The sequence below is a fragment of the Nerophis lumbriciformis genome, linkage group LG03 (genome assembly GCF_033978685.3).
Source record: "Nerophis lumbriciformis linkage group LG03, RoL_Nlum_v2.1, whole genome shotgun sequence".
In the NCBI taxonomy this organism is placed as follows: domain Eukaryota; kingdom Metazoa; phylum Chordata; class Actinopteri; order Syngnathiformes; family Syngnathidae; genus Nerophis; species Nerophis lumbriciformis.
This window is the reverse complement of record NC_084550.2, coordinates 3,949,093-3,972,426: the sequence shown is the minus strand read 5'-3', so window position 1 is coordinate 3,972,426 and position 23,334 is coordinate 3,949,093. Positions and strand designations below refer to the sequence as shown.

General features: G+C 42.1%; 1 protein-coding gene across 19 annotated transcripts in view; it reads right to left on the bottom strand.

The window, feature by feature from the left end:
• Window positions 1-8,643: 8,643 nt before the first annotated feature.
• The window catches only part of camk2b1 (calcium/calmodulin-dependent protein kinase (CaM kinase) II beta 1), a 222,250-nt gene continuing 207,559 nt past the window's right edge, over window positions 8,644-23,334 (bottom strand). For all 19 annotated transcript variants that reach the window (XM_061932069.2, XM_061932087.2, XM_061932079.2 and 16 more), the window contains 4 exons: window positions 22,017-22,092; window positions 13,504-13,598; window positions 13,195-13,428; window positions 8,644-9,635 (listed from right to left, as the gene is read on the bottom strand). In XM_061932069.2, coding sequence (XP_061788053.1) covers window positions 9,610-9,635; window positions 13,195-13,428; window positions 13,504-13,598; window positions 22,017-22,092 — 431 coding nt within the window. In that variant the 3' untranslated portion in view covers window positions 8,644-9,609. The remainder of the gene's footprint in view (window positions 9,636-13,194; window positions 13,429-13,503; window positions 13,599-22,016; window positions 22,093-23,334) is intronic.

Sequence of the window (23,334 nt, the reverse complement as noted above, 5' to 3'; positions counted from 1 at the left end):
ATACTGTATATATACACGTATAATAATATATATATATGTATATAAAGACATCCGAGACAAAAATATATATCAGAGCTGAGGAAGGAGACAGAAAAGCCAAAAGGTGACGCGAAGAAGACACTTTTTTTTTTTTTTTTTAAACAACAACAAAAAAGTGTGGCGTTGTTGATGTTCATGCAGAAAGACGAGCGAAGAAGCTTGGAAAGACAAACTTGTAAACACGAAGAAACAACAACACGCCTGGACCTTAAAGTACATGCTGGGGGTCAGAGGTCACACACACACACACACACACACACTCTTGTATTTGTCACCTTCTTGAGACCTCTGAAATAATGCCTACGTCTTTAGGACCACCCTTTCTAGATATATAAAGATTTGTATTTATATTATTAAAAATATATACATGCCATGCAAATATTAATAAAAAAGGTTAGCTTTTAGTTCATTTTTTTGCTTGTAATTGGTTTTTAATTTTCATTATTTACTTTTGTAAATAATGACATTAATTTAGTATGTCTCTATATGCATATTTATATTTTTATTATTAAGTTTGGCCAAAGGGGGCGCATTTCAATTTCTTACACTTGTTATTTCATATGTTGACCAGAGGGGGAGCACTTCAAATTTTTTACACACACTTATTTTATGTTGACCAGAGGGGGGAAGCACTTCAAATTTTTTACACACACTTGTTATTTCGTATGTTGACCAGAGGGGGAGCACTTAAATTTTTTTACACACACTTGTTATTTCATATGTTGACTAGAGGGCGCGCACTTAAATTTTTTTTACACACACTTGTTATTTCATATGTTGACCAGAGGGGGAACACTTCAAATTTGTTTACACACACTTGTTATTTCATATGTTGACCAGAGGGGGAGCACTTAAATTTTTTTCACACACACTTGTTATTTTATATGTTGACCAGCGGGGGAGCACTTCAAATTTTTTACACACACTTGTTATTTTATGTTGACCAGAGGGGGAGCACTTCAATTTTTTTACACACACTTGTTATTTTATATGTTGACCAGAGGGGGAGCACTTAATTTTTTTATACACACTTGTTATTTCGTATGTTGACCAGAGGGTGAGCACTTAATTTTTTTTTTATACACACTTGTTATTTCATATGTTGACCAGGGGGGGGCACTTCAAATTTTTTACACACACGTTATTTCGTATGTTGACCAGAGGGGGGGCACTTAAATTTTTTTACACACACTTGTTATTTCATATGTTGACTAGAGGGCGCGCACTTAAAAATTTTTTACACACACTTGTTATTTCGTATGTTGACCAGAGGGGGAGCACTTAATTTTTTTTACACACACTTGTTATTTTATATGTTGACCAGAGGGCGCGCACTTACATTTTTTTACACACACTTGTTATTTCATATGTTGACTAGAGGGCGCGCACTTAAAAATTTTTTACACACACTTGTTATTTCATATGTTGACCAGAGGGGGAACACTTCAAATTTGTTTACACACACTTGTTATTTCGTATGTTGACCAGAGGGGGGGCACTTCAAATTTTTTACACACACTTGTTATTTCGTATGTTGACCAGAGGGGGAGCACTTCAAATTTTTTACACACACTTGTTATTTCATATGTTGACTAGAGGGCACGCACTTAAATTTTTTTTACACACACTTGTTATTTCATGTTGACTAGAGGGCGCGCACTTAAATTTTTTTCACACACACTTGTTATTTCATATGTTGACCAGAGGGGGAACACTTCAAATTTGTTTACACACACTTGTTATTTCATATGTTGACCAGAGGGGGAGCACTTAAATTTTTTTCACACACACTTGTTATTTTATATGTTGACCAGCGGGGGAGCACTTCAAATTTTTTACACACACTTGTTATTTTATGTTGACCAGAGGGGGAGCACTTCAATTTTTTTACACACACTTGTTATTTTATATGTTGACCAGAGGGGGAGCACTTAATTTTTTTATACACACTTGTTATTTCGTATGTTGACCAGAGGGTGAGCACTTAATTTTTTTTTTATACACACTTGTTATTTCATATGTTGACCAGGGGGGGGCACTTCAAATTTTTTACACACACGTTATTTCGTATGTTGACCAGAGGGGGGGCACTTAAATTTTTTTACACACACTTGTTATTTCATATGTTGACTAGAGGGCGCGCACTTAAAATTTTTTTACACACACTTGTTATTTCGTATGTTGACCAGAGGGGGAGCACTTAATTTTTTTTACACACACTTGTTATTTTATATGTTGACCAGAGGGCGCGCACTTACATTTTTTTACACACACTTGTTATTTCATATGTTGACTAGAGGGCGCGCACTTAAAAAATTTTTACACACACTTGTTATTTCATATGTTGACCAGAGGGGGAACACTTCAAATTTGTTTACACACACTTGTTATTTCGTATGTTGACCAGAGGGGGGGCACTTCAAATTTTTTACACACACTTGTTATTTCGTATGTTGACCAGAGGGGGAGCACTTCAAATTTTTTACACACACTTGTTATTTCATATGTTGACTAGAGGGCACGCACTTAAATTTTTTTTACACACACTTGTTATTTCATGTTGACTAGAGGGCGCGCACTTAAATTTTTTTCACACACACTTGTTATTTCATTTGTTGACCAGAGGGGGAACACTTAAAATTTGTTTACACACACTTGTTATTTCATATGTTGACTAGAGGGCGCGCACATACATTTTTTTTTACACACACTTGTTATTTCATTTGTTGACCAGAGGGGGAACACTCAAAATTTGTTTACACACACTTGTTATTTCATATGTTGACCAGAGGGGGGAGCACTTCAAATTTTATACACACACTTGTTATTTCGTATGTTGACCAGAGGGGGAGCACTTAAATTTTTTTACACACACTTATTATTTCATATGTTGACTAGAGGGGGAGCACTTCAATTTTTTTTTTTACACACACTTGTTATTTCATATGTTGTGGGAGCTCTTTTAAAACCAAATAAGAAAAATCCCTCCTTTTTGGGACCACCTTAATTTTGATAGATGTCACCACCAGAGGTGCAAATGAGACATTCTCTATTAGATGCAATGGTTTTCTGTATTGGGACTGTAAGAATAATTGTATCTAAGTTATCACAAAACTTTGTGTTGACATGAGTTCCCGGTGAGAAGACAAAAAAAGCTGTCTTTGAACCTACCAAGAAGAAGGCTTGTAAAACTCCACTGTGTAGGATGGGAAGCAACATGATGGTGTTCTGTTTCGTTCATGTAATGTAATTCGCAACATGGCTGTTTACGACCCCCCTCCCTTAGAAACAGCTGTTGCCATGTAATCAGGGAAATTCCAAATAAAAGAGGAGGCGTACAATCTAAACATGGCTGTTTACGACCCCCCTCCCTTAGAAACAGCTGTTGCCATGTAATCAGGGAAATTCCAAATAACAGAGGAGGTGTACAATCTTTCGTCAGGAGCGTGTTGGAACACTGTGCAAGGGTACGGGTCTACGCGTCTCTCCTCAATTGAGCCAAATCTAATTCTGTCTCTGTTTAATTCCTTGCTTCTTGTCTTGTTTAATAGATGTCATCAGTGTTTGAACCTGACAGGGACTATGATTTATGTCATCACTTGTTCACCGGTCCTCATATGGAAGCTACTTTTCCTTGTTGATGTCTCAAGAAGGGTGGAAATACAAGAACAAACACACACACACATTAGTATACTTCAGTATAAGAAGCGGCGTCAACTAAGTGAAAAAAGTAAACAAAAAAATCCCCACAAAATGATCAGAAAGCTTAAAAAGGAAAAAAAAAAGGAAAAAAAAAATCGGTTTGAGCATTTTTGGTTGATGTTTGTGTTCTAAATCAATAATGTTCTCGCTTTTTCAAAGTAAAGGTCTGACTTTGACGTAACTTGATATTATTAATCATCCCCAAAATGCGCAGCATTCTTGCGCTTTAGCCCAGTAATCTTTAAAAAAATGTTGGTAGAAAATATCGGTTTTATCAGAACCACAATTAATATTGATAAACCTTAACCCTTAGGCCATCTTGTCTTAACATCGTCAAAATGAATAGTCTTCTTTCTCTGACAAATCTTAACAATCCCCGATTGATGAAAGAAAATATCCGTTTTAGCAGAAAGTGAGCTAGATTCCAACATCTTATTTTTAAAGGAAAACCAACAATAATAATAACTCAAAATCAATAGGGTTCTTACTTCCTTTTTTAAAGCAAAATAATCTTAGAAAAATTGGAAAAAAAAAAAAAAAATCTGTTTAAGCAGAAACCTAACTAATGTAAGCCATTTTAAAAAGGAGCTCAAGATCAATAGGGTTCTTGCCTTGACAAAGATCAATAAGCAACAACAAAAGCTTTCCTCGGTCTTCTGCTTTGAAAAAAAATTCACTAAAGAGACTGGCACATGCTAAGCTAAGCTAATTAGCGACACAAAAATAAATAGTACTTAAAAAAAAATAACAACAAAAACCATCTCATGAGGTTTTTCACGCCACAATAAAAGTACCCCTTTAAAAAAAAAAAAATGTATAAATGAATAAATCCAAAGAAAAAAACATCAGTAGAATAACATCCATAACAAACATTTAAATGAAAATAAAACATTCACACGCACTTTTACTTGTGCACAGGAAGTGGTCAAAAAAGGGGGCGGGGTCTGTTTTGTGCCATAATAAACACAAATCTCTCCTTTTTAGAGGAGGCAACTTTCATCTTCAGCATCCCCAAGAAGAGAAACGCTTAAAGTGCCCTCATTTTGTTTTTTCAAATAAAATAAAATATTTCAAAAGTCAAACAATATAGAAGTTGATATTTTGTGCGGTGATTGTCTTAGGAGAGCAAGTGGAAGCTGCACTTCGGCGCAAATAAACACAAGGCATTATGTCATCCATTCTGGCAATACTTGGAAAATTCCAGCAGGGGGCAGCATTGACGTGAGGAGAGAACTTTAGTTTGAACTCTTCAAATAAATACTAAATACTAGCTAATTACATATACTGTAATGTGGTACATATGCCATCCATCCATCCATCTTCTTCCGCTTATCCGAGGTCGGGTCGCGGGGGCAGCAGCCTAAGCAGGGAAGCCCAGACTTCCCTCTCCCCAGCCACTTCGTCCAGCTCCTCCCGGGGGATCCCGAGGCGTTCCCAGGCCAGCCGGGAGACATAGTCTTCCCAACGTGTCCTGGGTCTTTCCCCGTGGCCTCCTACCGGTCGGACGTGCCCGGAACGCCTCCCGAGGGAGGTGTTCGGGTGGCATCCTGACCAGATGCCCGAACCACCTCATCTGGCTCCTCTCCATGTGGAGGAGCAGCGGCTTTACTTTGAGTTCCACCCCGGATGACAGAGCTTCTCACCCTATCTCTAAGGGAGAGCCCCGCCACCCGGCGGAGGAAACTCATTTCGGCCGCTTGTACCCGTGATCTTGTCCTTTCGGTCATGACCCAAAGCTCATGACCATAGGTGAGGATGGGAACGTAGATCGACCGGTAAATCGAGAGCTTTGCCTTCTGGCTCAGCTCCTTCTTCAACCACAACGGATCGATACAGCGTCCGCATTACTGAAGACGCCGCCTGTCGATCTCACCATCCACTCTTCCCTCACTCGTGAACAAGACTCCGAGGTACTTGAACTCCTCCACTTGGGGCAAAATCTCCTCCCCAACCCGGAGATGGCACTCCACCCTTTTCCGGGCGAGAACCATGGACTCGGACTTCTCATCCCAGTCGCTTCACACTCGGCTGCGAACCGATCCAGTGAGAGCTGAAGATCTTGGCCAGATGAAGCCATCAGGACCACATCATCTGCAAAAAGCAGAGACCTAATCCTGCAGCCACCAAACCGGATCCCCTCAACGCCTTGACTGCGCCTCGAAATTCTGTCCATAAAGGTTATGAACAGAATCGGTGACAAAGGGCAGCCTAAGCAGGGAAGCCCAGACTTCCATCCCCCCAGCCACTTCGTCCAGCTCTTCCTGTGGGACCCCGAGGCGTTCCCAGGCCAGCCGGGAGACATAGTCTTCCCAACGTGTCCTGGGTCTTTCCCCGTGGCCTCCTACCGGTCGGACGTGCCCGGAACGCCTCCCGAGGGAGGCGTTCGGGTGGCATCCTGACCAGATGCCCGAACCACCTCATCTGGCTCCTCTCCATGTGGAGGAGCACCGGCTTTACTTTGAGTTCCACCCCGGATGACAGAGCTTCTCACCCTATCTCTAAGGGAGAGCCCCGCCACCCGGCGGAGGAAACTCATTTGGGCCGCTTGTACCCGTGATCTTGTCCTTTCGGTCATGACCCAAAGCTCATGACCATAGGTGAGGATGGGAACGTAGATCGACCGGTAAATCGAGAGCTTTGCCTTCCGGCTCAGCTCCTTCTTCAACCACAACGGATCGATACAGCGTCCGCATTACTGAAGACGCCGCCTGTCGATCTCACCATCCACTCTTCCCTCACTCGTGAACAAGACTCCGAGGTACTTGAACTCCTCCACTTGGGGCAAAATCTCCTCCCCAACCCGGAGATTGGCACTCCACCCTTTTCCGGGCGAGAACCATGGACTCGGACTTCTCATCCCAGTCGCTTCACACTCGGCTGTGAACCGATCCAGCGAGAGCTGAAGATCCTGGCCAGATGAAGCCATCAGGACCACATCATCTGCAAAAAGCAGAGACCTAATCCTGCAGCCACCAAACCAGATCCCCTCAACGCCTTGACTGCGCCCAGAAATTCTGTCCATAAAGGTTATGAACAGAATCGGTGACAAAGGGCAGCCCTTGGCGGAGTCCAACCCTCACTGGAAACGGGTCCGACTTACTGCCGGCAATGCGGACCAAGCTCTGACACTGATCATACAGGGAGCGGACCGCCACAATAAGACAGTCCGTTACCCCATACTCTCTGAGCACTCCCCACAGGACTTCCCGGGGTACACGGTCGAATGCCTTCTCCAAGTCCACAAAGCACATGTAGACCGGTTGAGCAAACTCCCAGGCACCCTCAAGGACCCTGCCGAGAGTATAGAGCTGGTCCACAGTTCCACGACCAGGACGAAAACCACACTGTTCCTCCTGAATCCGAGGTTCGACTATCCGGCGTAGCCTCCTCTCCAGTACACCTGAATAGACCTTACCGGGAAGGCTGAGGAGTTTGAACCTATGGTACATATGATATAATATAATATATCATATACTGTACAGATATTATGTATATATTGTTAGAATAATTGTTTCTAAATCATCACAAAAACTTTGTATTACATTGTGTTCCTGACAAGAAGACAAAAGGCTGTCTTTTGAAACCTACCAAGAGTAAGGCTCGTAAAACTCCACTGTGTAAGGGGGGGGGGGAGCAAGATGGTGTTCCTGTGTTCTCTCATGTATGGTAATCAACAGAAGGATGTTGTTCTGGCCCAAGGACTTCAAACCAAGGATCTGCCCAATTTCCAGACGAACTCTTTTTGAACTATTTTACGGAACTCTTTTTGAACTATTTTGCGACCTCTCCTTTTGGAACTGTTCGGTAACCAAAGGCAACGCTGTTTACGACCCACTTCCCTCTGGAAGCAGCTGTGGTCAGGTGGGGGGGGGGGGGGGAGAAAGTCAAATAATGAAGGAGGAGTGCAATCTTTGGAGATTGTAGAAGGATACAACGTCCGGGCGACTCTCCTCAATATATTGAGTCCAAATTGAATTGTTTGTCACCGATTCTGTTCATAACCTTTATGGACAGAATTTCTAGGCGCAGTCTAGGCGTTGAGGGGATCTGGTTTGGTGGCTGCAGGATTAGGTCTCTGCTATTTGCAGATGATGTGGTCCTGATGGCTTCCTCCGGCCAAGATCTTCAGCTCTCACTGGATCGGTTCGCAGCCGAGTGTGAAGCGACTGGGATGGGAATCAGCACCTCCAAGTCCGAGTCCATGGTTCTCGCCCGGAAAAGGGTGGAGTGCCATCTCCGGGTTGGGGAGGAGATCGTGCCCCAAGTGGAGGAGTTCAAGTACCTCGGAGTCTTGTTCACGAGTGGGGGAAGAGTGGATCGTGAGATCGACAGGCGGATCGGTGCGGCGTCTTCAGTAATGCGGACACTGTATCGATCCGTTGTAGTGAAGAAGGAGCTGAGCCGGAAGGCAAAGCTCTCGATTTACCGGTCGATCTACGTTCCCATCCTCACCTATGGTCATGAGCTTTGGGTCATGACCGAAAGGACAAGATCACGGGTACAAGCGGCCGAAATGAGTTTCCTCCGCCGGGTGGCAGGGCTCTCCCTTAGAGATAGGGTGAGAAGCTCTGTCATCCGGGGGGAGCTCAAAGTAAAGCCGCTGCTCCTCCACATCGAGAGGAGCCAGATGAGGTGGTTCGGGCATCTGGTCAGGATGCCACCCGAACGCCTCCCTAGGGAGGTGTTTCGGGCACGTCCGACCGGTAGGAGGCCACGGGGAAGACCCAGGACACGCTGGGAAGACTATCTCTCCCGGCTGGCCTGGGAACGCCTCGGGATCCCCCGGGAGGAGCTGGACGAAGTGGCTGGGGAGAGGGAAGTCTGGGCTTCCCTGCTTAAGCTGCTGCCCCCGCGACCCGGCCTCGGATAAGCGGAAGAAGATGGATGGATGGATGGAAATTGAATTCTGTCTCTGTTTTATTCTTTGCCTCTTGTCTTGTTTAATAGATGCCATGACAAATATGACATATGTTATATTTTATATTGCTACTACGCTACATTTTTAGTCTACTTTATACCTGCATTATCCTTTCCGTCCTTACACTTTCCTCCTTTGCAACTGAGCTACTGTGTGGAACAATTTCCCTTGTGGATCAATAAAGTTTGTCCAAGTCTGAAGTCTAAACAGGGTAGCAGTTTGACCCCGGAACAGACCAAATTCACTGGACTTGATTTCCTATCGTTCCACTTTCAAGGTTTGAACCCCTTCCTTGTCATGTCTTCACTTCCCGTCTGGCACATTTGGCACTTTTAACCACGTAGCTTGTTCGAGTGAGAAGACGCACTCACACTCGCCAGGCGTGACCCCGCCCCCTTGCCAAAAAAAAAAAAAAAAAAAAAAACGAGTCCAACAACAACAACAACAACAACAAAAAACAAGAAATGATTTAAAAAGTAGCCACAGGTGAGATATGAGAGTGGGCGCAGGTATCACAGCTGACACAGAGAAGCCAAATACAAAAACAATCATTTTCCACCAAATATCAACCATAAAAAACAGCCATTGTAATCAAGAAGGGGGGGGGGGGGGGCATGCTTCCTTAAAAAGGTGGACAAAAATCCTTGAACTAGAACCCACTGGCATCACTAATAAGTTCCATGGTACACATGAGGTGTGTAGTAGTAGTAGTAGTAGTAGTAGTAGTAGTAGTAGTATTATTCAGTGCAGTGACACCACACATAGAAAAAAGAGAAAGAAGGAGAGCACAGGAAGAAAGAATCACCAACGAGCCAGCACGCCCTCTAGTGGGTGGTGGTAGTAGTGGTAGTGGTCCATGGTGGTGCCCGCCTGGCATGTGCTTCAAGTTCCAGCATGGTGCTTGTCACCTCCTCCTTCTCCTCCTCTCTTCCTCCTCCTCCTTCTCCTCCTCACACACAAGATGGAGGACGAACATCTGGAGAAAGAGGGTGAGATGGGGGTTTTCTTTGGGTGAAAAGGAGTTGGCTTTTCCGTTTGAAAGTCAGATCAACTAGAGTAGCCGATATGAATGTATTGGTTAAGATGATCTCCTAAAGCTTTAGTAAAATTTGAAAATATTCCAATTCTGTCTTGATGGTCCTTCTTACTCAGCATATATGTCATCGAAAGAATTTGGGATTGACCAGTAACTTAGATTCCCTTGGAGGAAGAACTGGTCGACGCAACAGTAACTTACTAATTCACTAAATAAGTCACACTGGTTGCCGACTAACTAAAACACATTTACACACTAACTGCTTAACTAACTAACTAACTAACACAGGCTGCATTCTTACTAAACAACTGTACTAACTACCTAGCTTACTCACTACTAAAATGTCACTAATTAACTAACTAAGTTACACAGACTATACTTACGGAACACATTTAATAACTAACTAACACTTGGTGCATATTAGTAAAACACACTAACCAAGTCACACTGGCTGCAATCTTACTAAAACAAATGTTCTAACCAACCAACTAACTGGTTAAAAAGCACAAAATAAAAGCACACTAACTAACTATTTGACTAGTGGCCATAGTGAGTGTGCGACTAATGTGGAGGATGCATATATGTTTAAGAGTTATTTCTGAATTCATAGACATGTTTGAATCAGCTAGCACTTTTCCTTTGTATATTCTACCAGTCTCTCTTTGTCTTCAGATTGTCTGTTTAGTGTTTTAAACCATCAGGAATGTGAAACCAATCCCCCAAATCTTCCTTATCAGTGTTGCGAGGGGGAGAGGGGGGGTGGGGGGGGGGGGGGGGGGGGGGGAGCTTTCTTTGTGTGCAATGAGTTGGCCTTTCCGTTTGAATGTCAGATCAACTAGAGTAGCCGATATGAATGTATTGGTTAAGATGATCTCCTAAAGCTTTAGTAAAACTTGAAAATATTCCAATTCTGTCTTGATGGTCCTTCTTACTCAGCATATATGTCATCAAAAGAACTTGGGATTGACCAGTAACTTAGATTCCCTTGGAGGAAGAACTGGTCGACGCAACAGTAACTAACTAATTCACTAAATAAGTCACACTGGCTGCCTACTAACTAAAACACATTTACGCACTAACGAACTAACTAACTAACTAACCAACTAACTAACACAGGCTGCATTCTTACTAAACAACTGTACTAACTACCTAGCTTACTCACTACTAAAATGTGACTAATTAACTAACTAAGTTACACAGACTATACTTACTGAACACATTTAATAACTAACTAACACTTGGTGCATATTAGTAAAACACACTAACCAAGTCACACTGGCTGCAATCTTACTAAAACAAATGTTCTAACCAACCAACTAACTGGTTAAAAAGCACACTAAGTATTTGACTAGTGGCCATAGTGAGTGTGCGACTAATGTGGAGGATGCATATATGTTTAAGAGTTTTTTCTCTATTCATAGCCATGTTTGGATCAGCTAGCACTTTTCCTTTGTATATTCTACCAGTCTCTCTTTGTCTTCAGATTGTCTGTTTAGTGTTTTAAACCATCAGGAATGTGAAACCAATCCCCCAAATCTTCCTTATCAGTGTTGCGAGGGGGAGGGGCGGGGGGGCTTTCTTTGTGTGCAATGAGTTGGCTTTTCCGTTTGAATGTCAGATCAACTAGAGTAGCCGATATGAATGTATTGGTTAAGCCGATCTCCTAAAGCTTTAGTAAAACTTGAAAATATTCCAATTCTGTCTTGATGGTCCTTCTTACTCAGCATATATGTCATGGAAAGAACTTGGGATTGACCAGTAACTTAGATTCCCTTGGAGGAAGAACTGGTCGACGCAACATTAACTTACTAATTCACTAAATAAGTCACACTCGCTGCCTACTAACTAAAACACATTTACACACTAACTGCTTAACTAACTAACTAACTAACACAGACTGCATTATTACTAAACAACTGTACTAACTACCTAGCTTACTCACTACTAAAATGTCACTAATTAACTAACTAAGTTACACAGACTATACTTACTGAACACATTTAATAACTAACTAACACTTGGTGCATATTGGTAAAACACACTAACCAAGTCACACTGGCTGCAATCTTACTAAAACAAATGTTCTAACCAACCAACTAACTGGTTAAAAAGCACAAAATAAAAGCACACTAACTAACTAAGTATTTGACTAGTGGCCATAGTGAGTGTGCGACTAATGTGGAGGATGCATATATGTTTAAGAGTTTTTTCTCTATTCATAGCCATGTTTGGATCAGCTAGCACTTTTCCTTTGTATATTCTACCAGTCTCTCTTTGTCTTCAGATTGTCTGTTTAGTGTTTTAAACCATCAGGAATGTGAAACCAATCCCCCAAATCTTCCTTATCAGTGTTGCGAGGGGGGGGGGAGGGGGCTTTCTTTGTGTGCAATGAGTTGGCTTTTCCGTTTGAATGTCAGATCAACTAGAGTAGCCGATATGAATGTATTGGTTAAGCCGATCTCCTAAAGCTTTAGTAAAACTTGAAAATATTCCAATTCTGTCTTGATGGTCCTTCTTACTCAGCATATATGTCATGGAAAGAACTTGGGATTGACCAGTAACTTAGATTCCCTTGGAGGAAGAACTGGTCGACGCAACATTAACTTACTAATTCACTAAATAAGTCACACTGGCTGCCTACTAACTAAAACACATTTACACACTAACTGCTTAACTAACTGCTTAACTAACTAACTAACTAACACAGACTGCATTCTTACTAAACAACTGTACTAACTACCTAGCTTACTCACTACTAAAATGTCACTAATTAACTAACTAAGTTACACAGACTATACTTACTGAACACATTTAATAACTAACTAACACTTGGTGCATATTAGTAAAACACACTAACCAAGTTACACTGGCTGCAATCTTACTAAAACAAATGTTCTAACCAACCAACTAACTTGTTAAAAAGCACAAAATAAAAGCACACTAACTAAGTATTTGACTAGTGGCCATAGTGAGTGTGCGACTAATGTGGAGGATGCATATATGTTTAAGAGTTATTTCTCTATTCATAGCCATGTTTGGATCAGCTAGCACTTTTCCTTTGTATATTCTACCAGTCTCTCTTTGTCTTCAGATTGTCTGTTTAGTGTTTTAAACCATCAGGAATGTGAAACCAATCCCCCAAATCTTCCTTATCAGTGTTGCGAGGGGGAGGGGGGGGGGGCGGGGGCTTTCTTTGTGTGCAATGAGTTGGCTTTTCCGTTTGAATGTCAGATCAACTAGAGTAGCCGATATGAATGTATTGGTTAAGCCGATCTCCTAAAGCTTTAGTAAAACTTGAAAATATTCCAATTCTGTCTTGATGGTCCTTCTTACTCAGCATATATGTCATGGAAAGAACTTGGGATTGACCAGTAACTTAGATTCCCTCGGAGGAAGAGATGGTCGACGCAACACTAACCAACCAATGAATAGAGAACGTAAGCTAATGGATAACTAGCTCTACGAAGCAATCAGCAAACTAACCAACTAGTTAGCGTACCTAATTGCAGCGGTGCGGCGGGGGCGCCTGAGCAGTGAAAGTGGATGTTCTGCCACTTGGCGTCCCGGCGGTGCCACACGCGGGTTTCCTCCGACTGGCTGGAGCGCGGCTGTGCCTGCTCGTCCACAAACTGCGTGAGGCGGATGTACGCGATGCAGGCGGCGTCCTCGCCGATCAGGTGCACGTGCGGGTTGAGGATGGTGGTGTGGATGGGCTTGCGGTTTTTGGCCAGAACTAAACAGCGGGCAGAGGAGTTAGCATGGCGTCTTACAACAACATGAGCGGACGGGGCGAGGGCGGGGGTCTTACGGTTCTCAAAGTAGAACCGGTGGAAGTCCATCCCCTCCACCAAGTTGCCCAGAGCCTCGGGCTCAAAGCAGGTCAAGCCGGGGTCGCAGATCTTTCTGAAGATGACACAATCAGGAAACAAATCAAAGAAGGAAAGGCGGATTTTAAACTTTGGATGTTCCGATCAAGGTTCTATGTGGCCCATTCCCATCAGCCCCTCCCACCTCCAAAGACATGCACCTGGAGATAGGCCCCTCCCACCTCCAAAGACATGCACCTGGGGATAGGCCCCTCCCACCTCCAAAGACATGCGTCTAAGGATAGGCCCCTCCCACCTCCAAAGACATGCGTCTAAGGATAGGCCCCTCCCACCTCCAAAGACATGCGTCTAGGGATAGGCCCCTCCCATCTCCAAAAACATGCGTCTAAGGATAGGCCCCTCCCACCTCCAAAGCCATGCACCTGGGGATAGGCCCCTCCCACCTCCAAAGACATGCGTCTAAGGATAGGCCCCTCCCACCTCCAAAGACATGCGTCTAAGGATAGGCCCCTCCCACCTCCAAAGACATGCGTCTAGAGATAGGCCCCTCCCACCTCCAAGGACATGCACCTGGGGATAGGCCCCTCCCACCTCCAAAGACATGCGTCTAAGGATAGGCCCCTCCCACCTCCAAAGACATGCGTCTAAGGATAGGCCCCTCCCACCTCCAAAGACATGCGTCTAGAGATAGGCCCCTCCCATCTCCAAAAACATGCGTCTAGGGATAGGCCCCTCCCATCTCCAAAAACATGCGTCTAGGGATAGGCCCCTCCCACCTCCAAAGACATGCACCTGGGGATAGGCCCCTCCCACCTCCAAAGACATGCGTCTAAGGATAGGCCCCTCCCACCTCCAAAGACATGCGTCTAAGGATAGGCCCCTCCCACCTCCAAGGACATGCACCTGGGGATAGGCCCCTCCCACCTCCAAAGACATGCGTCTAAGGATAGGCCCCTCCCACCTCCAAAGACATGCGTCTAAGGATAGGCCCCTCCCACCTCCAAAGACATGCGTCTAGAGATAGGCCCCTCCCATCTCCAAAAACATGCGTCTAGGGATAGGCCCCTCCCATCTCCAAAAACATGCGTCTAGGGATAGGCCCCTCCCACCTCCAAAGACATGCACCTGGGGAAAGGCCCCTCCCACTCCAAAGACATGCACATGGGGATAGGCCCCTCCCGCCTCCAAAGACATGCACCTGGGGATAGGTCCCTCCCATCTCCAAAAACATGCGTCTAGGGATAGGCCCCTCCCACCTCCAAAGACATGCACCTGGGGAAAGGCCCCTCCCACCTCCAAAGACATGCGTCTAAGGATAGGCCCCTCCCACCTCCAAAGACATGCGTCTAGGGATAGGCCCCTCCCATCTCCAAAAACATGCGTCTAGGGATAGGCCACTCCCACCTCCAAAGACATGCACCTGGGGATAGGTTGATTGGCAACACTAAATGGTCCCTAGTGTGTGAATGTTGTCTGTCTATCTGTGATGGGATGAGCTGGCGACTTGTCCAGGGTGTACCCCGCCTTCCGCCCGAATGCAGCTGAGGTAGGCTCCAGCACCCCCCGCGACCCCGAAAGGGACAAGCGGTAGAAAATGGATGGATGGATGAACAAAAATGACAAATTTTGAGCAAAAAAAAAAATTGATCTGTGCACTTTGGTATCAATCGTATACTGATACTACCCTTGGTATCGACACTACCAATTTATGGATCTAACTGTACTGACTGTGACAATGCTGACACGTTCTTGTTCTTTGATCCTCCCTTAACACTCTCTCATCTTATTATCTTTCTGCTGCAATGTGCTTCCATCGACTCTTCTTGAACTTTACGAAGCGCTTTTTTTCTTCTTTTGTTTAAAAGCTTGGTCAGCTTAGCTATTAGCATGCCGGCTCCTGGCTTTGTCTCTCTGTGTAACATGATTAGCGTCGTACTTAAGATACCAAGAGATGCCGTTTATTTGCCGTAATGGAGGTGATTAGTACTAGTTTAGGGCAGTGGTTCTCAAATGGGGGTACGCCATACTTGCCAACACTCCCGGAATTTCCGGGAGACTCCCGAAATTCAGCGGCTCTCCCGAAAACCTCCCGGGACAAATTTTCTCCCGAAATTCAGGCGGAGCTGGAGGCCACGCCCCCTCCAGCTCCATGCGGACCTGAGTCCGCAGTCAAGTTTTTGTCTACCGTAAAGCAGTTCGTCTGCCGTAAACAGCAATGTTGTGACACTTTTAAACAGGACAATACTGCCATCTACTGTACATGCATATGTGACCCACCCATAATGTGTCACATTTTTGTGTTGATTTATTTATTTTATTTTGTGGTTTGAATTCGTTTTTGGAGCTGTCATTACACATTTATCAGTATTCACATTGGTCAGTAGGGGGCAGTAGGGCGTTTCTTCCCAATTGAATGCTATCACCTGCAGACCGGAAGTGTCTTGTCATTCTGATGAGCGCGACCAGTCTGTGAACAATTGAAACGTCCTGTGTGCTTTTTCCTCCTGTATAACAGGTTAGTTTTGGTGAATCAACTCACTGAATAATATCCATGTGATCTTTATAAGTTTAAGTACACATTCTGATGGTGGAGCCTAACTCTAAAGTGTTTGTGAGTTGTAGTTTGTATTTGTGAATGAATCCAGTGCACAGCTGCAGTAATCAATACAAAAAGGCGACGTGGGTGCGCAATGTTTATATAGGAACTTCTGATCCTAATTCAGACTCCCAAATTAGAGCTCCCGTTTCCTTATTGATTTTATAATGTATATTTGTATAATGTGTGTGTTCTGAAATAGTGACAGAGAATAGAACAAGGATGGACAATTCAACCCTTAACTCAACAATGAGTAGAGGAGTGTTATGTGTGTAAATAAATGAACACTGAAATTCAAGTATTTGTTTTATTTATATATATATATATATATATATATATATATATATACATATATATAGCTAGAATTCACTGAAAGTCAAGTATTTCTTATATATATATCTTAACCACGCCCCCCGCCCCACCCCGACCACACCCCCCCACCCCCCACCTCCCGAAATCGGAGGTCTCAAGGTTGGCAAGTATGGGGTACGCGCACCCCTGGGGGTACTTGAAGGTATACCAAGAGGTACGTGAGATTTATTTAAAATGTCTGTCAAAAAGAACTGTGAAAAGAAATGCAACAATGCAATATTCAGTGTTGACAGCTAGATTTTTTGTGGACATGTTCCATAAATATTGATGTTAAAGATTTCTTTTTTTGTGAAGAAATGTTTAGAATCAAGTTGATGAATCCAGATGGATCTCTATTACAATCCCCAAAGAGGGCACTTTGAGTTGATGATTACTTCTATGTGTAGAAATCTTTATTTATAATTGAATCACTTGTTTATTTTTCAACAAGTTTTTAGTTATTTTTATATCTTTTTTGCCAAATAGTTCAAGAAAGACCACTACAAATGAGCAATATTTTGCACTGCTATACAATTTAATAAATCAGAAACTGATGACATAGTGCTGTATTTTACTTCTTTATCTCTTTTTTTCAACCAAAAATGCTTTGCTCTGATTAGGGGGTACTTGAATTAAAAAAGGGGGTACATCACTGAAAAAAGGTTGAGAACCACTGGTTTAGGGGACACTGTGCACTGCAAAAAGTGAAATCTAAGTAAGATGAAATATCTCAAATAAGGGTGATATTTGCTTATTTTCTGTCTAATAAGATAATTCTTCTCACTAAGCAGATTTTATGTTAGAGTGTTTTACTTGTTTTAAGTGTTTTGGTCCTAAATGATCTCAGTAAGATATTACAGCTTGTTGCTGAGATTTGATGACCTATATTGAGTAAAACATGCTTGAAACGAGAATATCAAGTGTTGCAAAGCTGTGTCATCAACACTCACAAGTATAAAACTACTTTTTTAAAGTAATAATTTCTTATTTCAAGCATGAAATTAAAAAAATTATGATTTTGACACAATTGTGTCTCATAATTAAAACAGACGACAGCCAAATGGACTTTGCTGTTTTATTTTCAATGAAACAATAGAAAATAGGTACTCATATAGTAGTACAGTTGGCACAGTACAGTAAACTGACAGTTAATATTTAAACATTTGACATTTCTAACAATTTTGAACAGAACTAGTTCATGCACATTCAGATGAATTCTTCAAAATGACAATTAAAAATTTTTTGGCTGGCAGCCGGGCTGTATATATCATACTTGCCGACCTTGAGACCTCCGATTTCGGGAGGTGGGGGAAGGAGGGTGGGCGTAGTCGGGGTGAAACGGGGGCGTGGTTGGGGGCGTGGCTAAAAGGGGAGGAGTATATTTGCAGCTAGAATTCACCAAGTCAAGTATTTCATATATATATATATATAGGGCCGGCCCGTGGCATAGGCCGTATAGGCAAATGCTAAGGGCGCCGTCCATTAGGGGGCGCCACGCCAGTGCCACAAATGTTGGAGAAAAAAAATAAATAAATAAAAAAAAGTTGGTACTATTTCTAAATACAAAAAATAATCCCACGTTAATTAAAATGCAAAGTAAAGCCTATTTAATAGAAATATTATTTGTTACAACATTACCCCCCCCCCCCCCCCCCCCCCCCCTCCCCCCGCACGGTGCGCCCCCTCCCTTCCCGTATCATGACTCTTTTTGGACGTCACCACATCAAAAAATCAACACAAGATGTCAAAACGGCCAAAACTGTCAGGTGCCCAGGGAAGAAAAAAGAGAAAAGAAGAGAAGGAGAAACGAGAAAAGACAGAGGTAGCAGGTAGGTAACGTTAGCCTACATGAAATTATTTGTCTGTTACAGAATGTGATAGTAACCTGGCTTTTTAGCATTAAGCTAATGCTACATGATTCGGCAATTGCTAATCAATAAATAGCTAGTTCTGTTTTAACTTCGGGTTAATATTGTGGAGGGGGCTAAATTGTTATGGAAAATAATAATGTAACGTTAGGTAATTACAGTACTCCCACCTTACATTCCCCAGGGACATTTGTATTAGATCTTTTAAGCAGCTGTTTTTTGTTTACATTGTTATTGCCTTCTGGTTAGCTAATGTTTGCCCTGCAGGTAATAGTCACTTTTCCACCCCTTTATATATTAGGTATAGTTGTAAGTTGAAAAAAAAAAAGGTCACAGACAAAGCTATTCGGGTTCTTGTGAGTATATACACTTCACTGCCGATGTGGGGGGGCGCCACCTAAAATCTTGCCTAGGGCGCCAGATTGGTTAGGGCCGGGCCTGTATATATATATATATATATATATATATATATATATATAAATATATATATATATATATATATATATAAATATATATATATATATATATATATATATATATATATATATATATATATATGGTAAATGGTAAATGGGTCGTACTTGTATAGCGCTTTTCTACCTTTTTTTAAGGAACTCAAAGCGCTTTGACACTATTTTCCACATTCACCCATTCACACACACACATTCACACACTGATATATATATATATATAAGAAATACTTGACGTTCAGTTAATTCTAGCTATATATATATATATATATATATATATATATATATATATATATATATATATATATATATACATACATATATATATATATATATATACGTATATATATATATATATATAATATATATATATATATATATATATATATATGTATATATGTATATATATATATTTATTGTATTATATATATATATATATATATATGTATGTATATATATATATATATATATATATATATATATAAAATAAATACTTGAATTTCAGTGTTAATTTATTTACACGTATACACACACAACACTCATCTACTCATTGTTGAGTTAAGGGTTGAAATGTCCATCCTTGTTCTATTCTCTGTCACTATTTTTCGAACCATGCTGAACACCCTCTCTGACGATGCATTGCTGTGTGGCACGCACAAAAGTGCTTTCATCAAATGCACTAGATGGCAGTATTGTCCTGTTTAAGAGTGTCACAACATTGCTGTTTACGGCAGACGAACTGCTTTACGGTAGACAAAAACGTGACTGCTGTTGTTGTGTGTTGTTGCCGCGCTGGGAGGACGTTAATGAAACTGCCTAACAATAAGGACCTGAGTCCGCCTGAATTTCGGGAGATATTCGGGAGAAAATTTGTCCCGGGAGGTTTTCTGGGAGAGGCGCTGAATTTCGGGAGTCTCCCGGAAAATCCGGGAGGGTTGGCAAGTATGGTATATATGCGCACTAATTGACTGAAAGAGCACGCACTTGGCGCGATGATGTCATGTTATCCATGGAAAAATGCATTTTTAGACAATATGATTTGCCTGAGCGGCTATGAGACCCCGAGAGTAACAAGCGCTTGCCTTGTTGCCTTTCCATTAAGAACAATAAATTATTTTTTAGTATAAGTTTGCTGGTTTCAAGAAATGTAATATCATTATTTCAAGATAATGGCACTAGCATTTACTTCATTTAAGAATATTTTTCAACATATTGAGCAATAAAGGTCTATTTTTTTTTCTACCAAGAAAAGTGCACTTGTTATTAGTGAGAATATACTTATTTTAAGCTATTTTTGGGTTCATTGAGGTTAGCTCATTTGACTTGTTTTGGAAAGTCTTGACAAGCCGAATGTTCTTGTTCTATTGGCAGATAATTTTGCTTAGTTCAAATAAAATACCCCTCATTTTTGTATTTTTTTGTTTTCTTGTTTTTGAACACTGACTTTTTGCAATGTGTGGATTAGGGATGTCCCGATCCGATATTTGGATCGGATCGGCCGCCGATATATGCCAAAAAATGCGTATCGGCAAGGCATGGGAAAATGCCGATCCAGATCCAGTTTTAAAAAAAACTCCGCTCCGTGTTTTCCAACGCACCTATTTAAATAATACATTCCACTTTTCTGCTGCTCCGTAATATCCGTTCCGCATTTTCCAGCACACCTTCAACACATCCACAGGTCTGTGGATTCTCACGCAGTTGCTTTTAGCTGCTGGCATTACACGACTGGCTCTTCTCACTCTTTCCTGTGTCTCCCTCTCACAGACAGCAAGCGCACCTTCTTACACACGTCACATACTGTCACGTCATACGTCACATACGTATACGTCCTCTCCCAGCAGAGAGGTAGCAGCATGGCTAACGTTAGCTGTGATGCTAGCGCAGCCGTGCGAGCAACGCTCCCTCTAAGGTGCGCGCTTGTGCAATTGCGCACTGTTTAAGCGTCCTCTGCGCATAGCAAATCTATGCCACGCACAAAATCAAATAAAAAAATAAGCGCATAACAATTTTCGACACACGGACACGACAGAGACAACAGTTTTCGTCATCATTGTTCAAATATTGTGACGTCTGTCGAGACGCTTATCTCCGTTCGGTGCCACACATCCACACCATCAAAATGGCAAAAATTTCCACATCAACACCGTATGAAAAAATTAGTGATTTTTTTAGCTGTGATTTCCTTCTCTGCATGAAAGTTCAAAAGTAGCATATATTAATGCAGTATGAAGAAGAATGTTTTAATGTAGACATGCAAGCCTTGAAAGAAAATGTTGAAAATCAAGACTACATTTCCTGCAAATGGGCGCATTTCTACCCTATATTTTAACTTTAGATTTATTCTCATATCAAACTCTTTTGGCTGTCTTTTTGACACTTACCCTCCACACCCTGGATTATAAATAATGTAAATAATTCAATGTGATTATCTTGTGTGATGACTGTATTATGATGATAGTATATATCTGATAGTATATATCTGTATCATGAATCAATTTAAGTGGACCCCGACTTAAACAAGTTGAAAAATGTTACCATTTAGTGGTCAATTGTACGGAATATGTACTTCACTGTGCAACCTACTAATAAAAGTCTCAATCAATCAATCAAAACACATAGAATCATCATACTGCTGTGATTATATGCATCAAGTGTTCATTCAAGGCTAAGGCAAAAATATCGAGATATATATCGTGTATCGCAATATGGCCTTAAAATATCGCAATATTAAAAAAAGGCCATATCGCCCAGCCCTAGTTCAATGATGCCATTTCTGTTTGTCATGTATCATTTTGTCTATTTTGTGTTTATCCTTGAATAAACAGGTCAGTTTCTTGTTACCAACCATTGTGTATTATTCAAACTCCCCTAATTCAGCTGGCTAGTTGTTATCAAGAGTACTAAAACCCTTTTCAACATGATTCTGACAACTAAGTAGGCTAATTAACTTTAAACTTTAATACATGCTCGGATAGGCCAGTATCGGTCAGTATCGGTATCGGATCGGAAATGCAAAAACAATATCGGTATCGGATCGGAAGTGCAAAAACCTGGATCGGGGCATCCCTAGTGTGGCTACACATACAGTAGTTAGCTTTGTGATCGGTATTAAAAGGCATTCATCGACCCACTTCTCCACAGAAATGGTCAGACTCTGATAAGCTCTGACATCCCCAATGTAAACACCTGAACTGAACGGGACTCACGCGTAAGCCTCAAAGTCTCCGTTGTTGATGGCCTCGATCAGCTGCTCCGTGATCTTGATGATCTCCTGTTTGCGAACTGCAGAGGGAGGAAGCGACAACGCGGTTAAAAGGACGGTACAGAATTTTACTTTAGAATTCGACTATGATTTTGGGGGAAAAAAAAAAAGAGCATCATGTCTGGTCACTTCAGCAGGCATCAAAGTGCAAACTACACATACCATAAATTCCGGACTACAGACGGCTACTTTTTTTCCCTACACTTTGAAATTTGCAGCTAAATTATGTACATTTTTTCCCCCGCAAATCGCATTCATGTTTTGTGTTCTATAGTTTTCATTAAACCCAAGCATGGGACTGAAATGGTGCGTCGTCGTTTGTGCTATGGCGCCATCTTTTGGACAAGTTCGCTCACTGCGAGTTAGTAATGTACTTTCTGTTTTGCCTAGAAACTAGAGATGCGCGGATAGGCAATTATTTCATCCGCAACCGCATCACAAAAGTCGTCAACCATCCGCCATCCACCCGAACTAACATTTAATCAAAACCGCACCCGCCCGCCATCCGCCACCCGCCCGTTGTTATATATCTAATATAGACGATGCAAGGCATTAGTGAGGTTATAAAGCTTTTGCCTGTTAAAGAAAGGAGACTGATCCAATGCAGCAGAGACATTCAATGCGTGCCACGCTGTCACGGCCCAGACGCACACCAGTGCGCGATCATCTGGGAGCCGCGCTGAGCGCACCTCCAAGCGCGCTCGCGTCACTCAAACTGCTGCAGGCAGCTGCGTTCTATCTTGTTTTAACATCCTGTGGCACTCTTCTGGGATCACGGCGGACGAAACTGCTCGTGCTCAGGGTGTTTGTGGAGATTCGGGGTTTTGCACCATGTTAGATGTCCCGGTTTTGTGACTGTCGTAGACATAAACAGCGTCGCAGCTCTTGCTTTTTTTCTTCTTCTGTTGTGGCATTTGCTGCAGGTGCCTGCTCGTTTTTCGTATGTAGGTAACAACATTTAACTATGTATATATATTTCCCAATTGGTTTAACTGCCACCCGCCTGAATCTATTTAAATTTTTTAAATTTTTTTATTTCAACCGCCCGACCCGACCCGCGGATAAAATCTAATTTTTATTTTTATTTCAACCGCCCGACCCGCGGATAATCCGCGGACTCCGCGGTTGTGTCCGCAAACCGCGCATCTCTACTAGAAACAAAAGTAAAGTTAAAAGTCAAAGTTAAAGTACCAATGATTGTCACACACACACTAGGTGTGGCGAAATTATTCTCTGCATTTGACCCATCACCCTTGTTCACC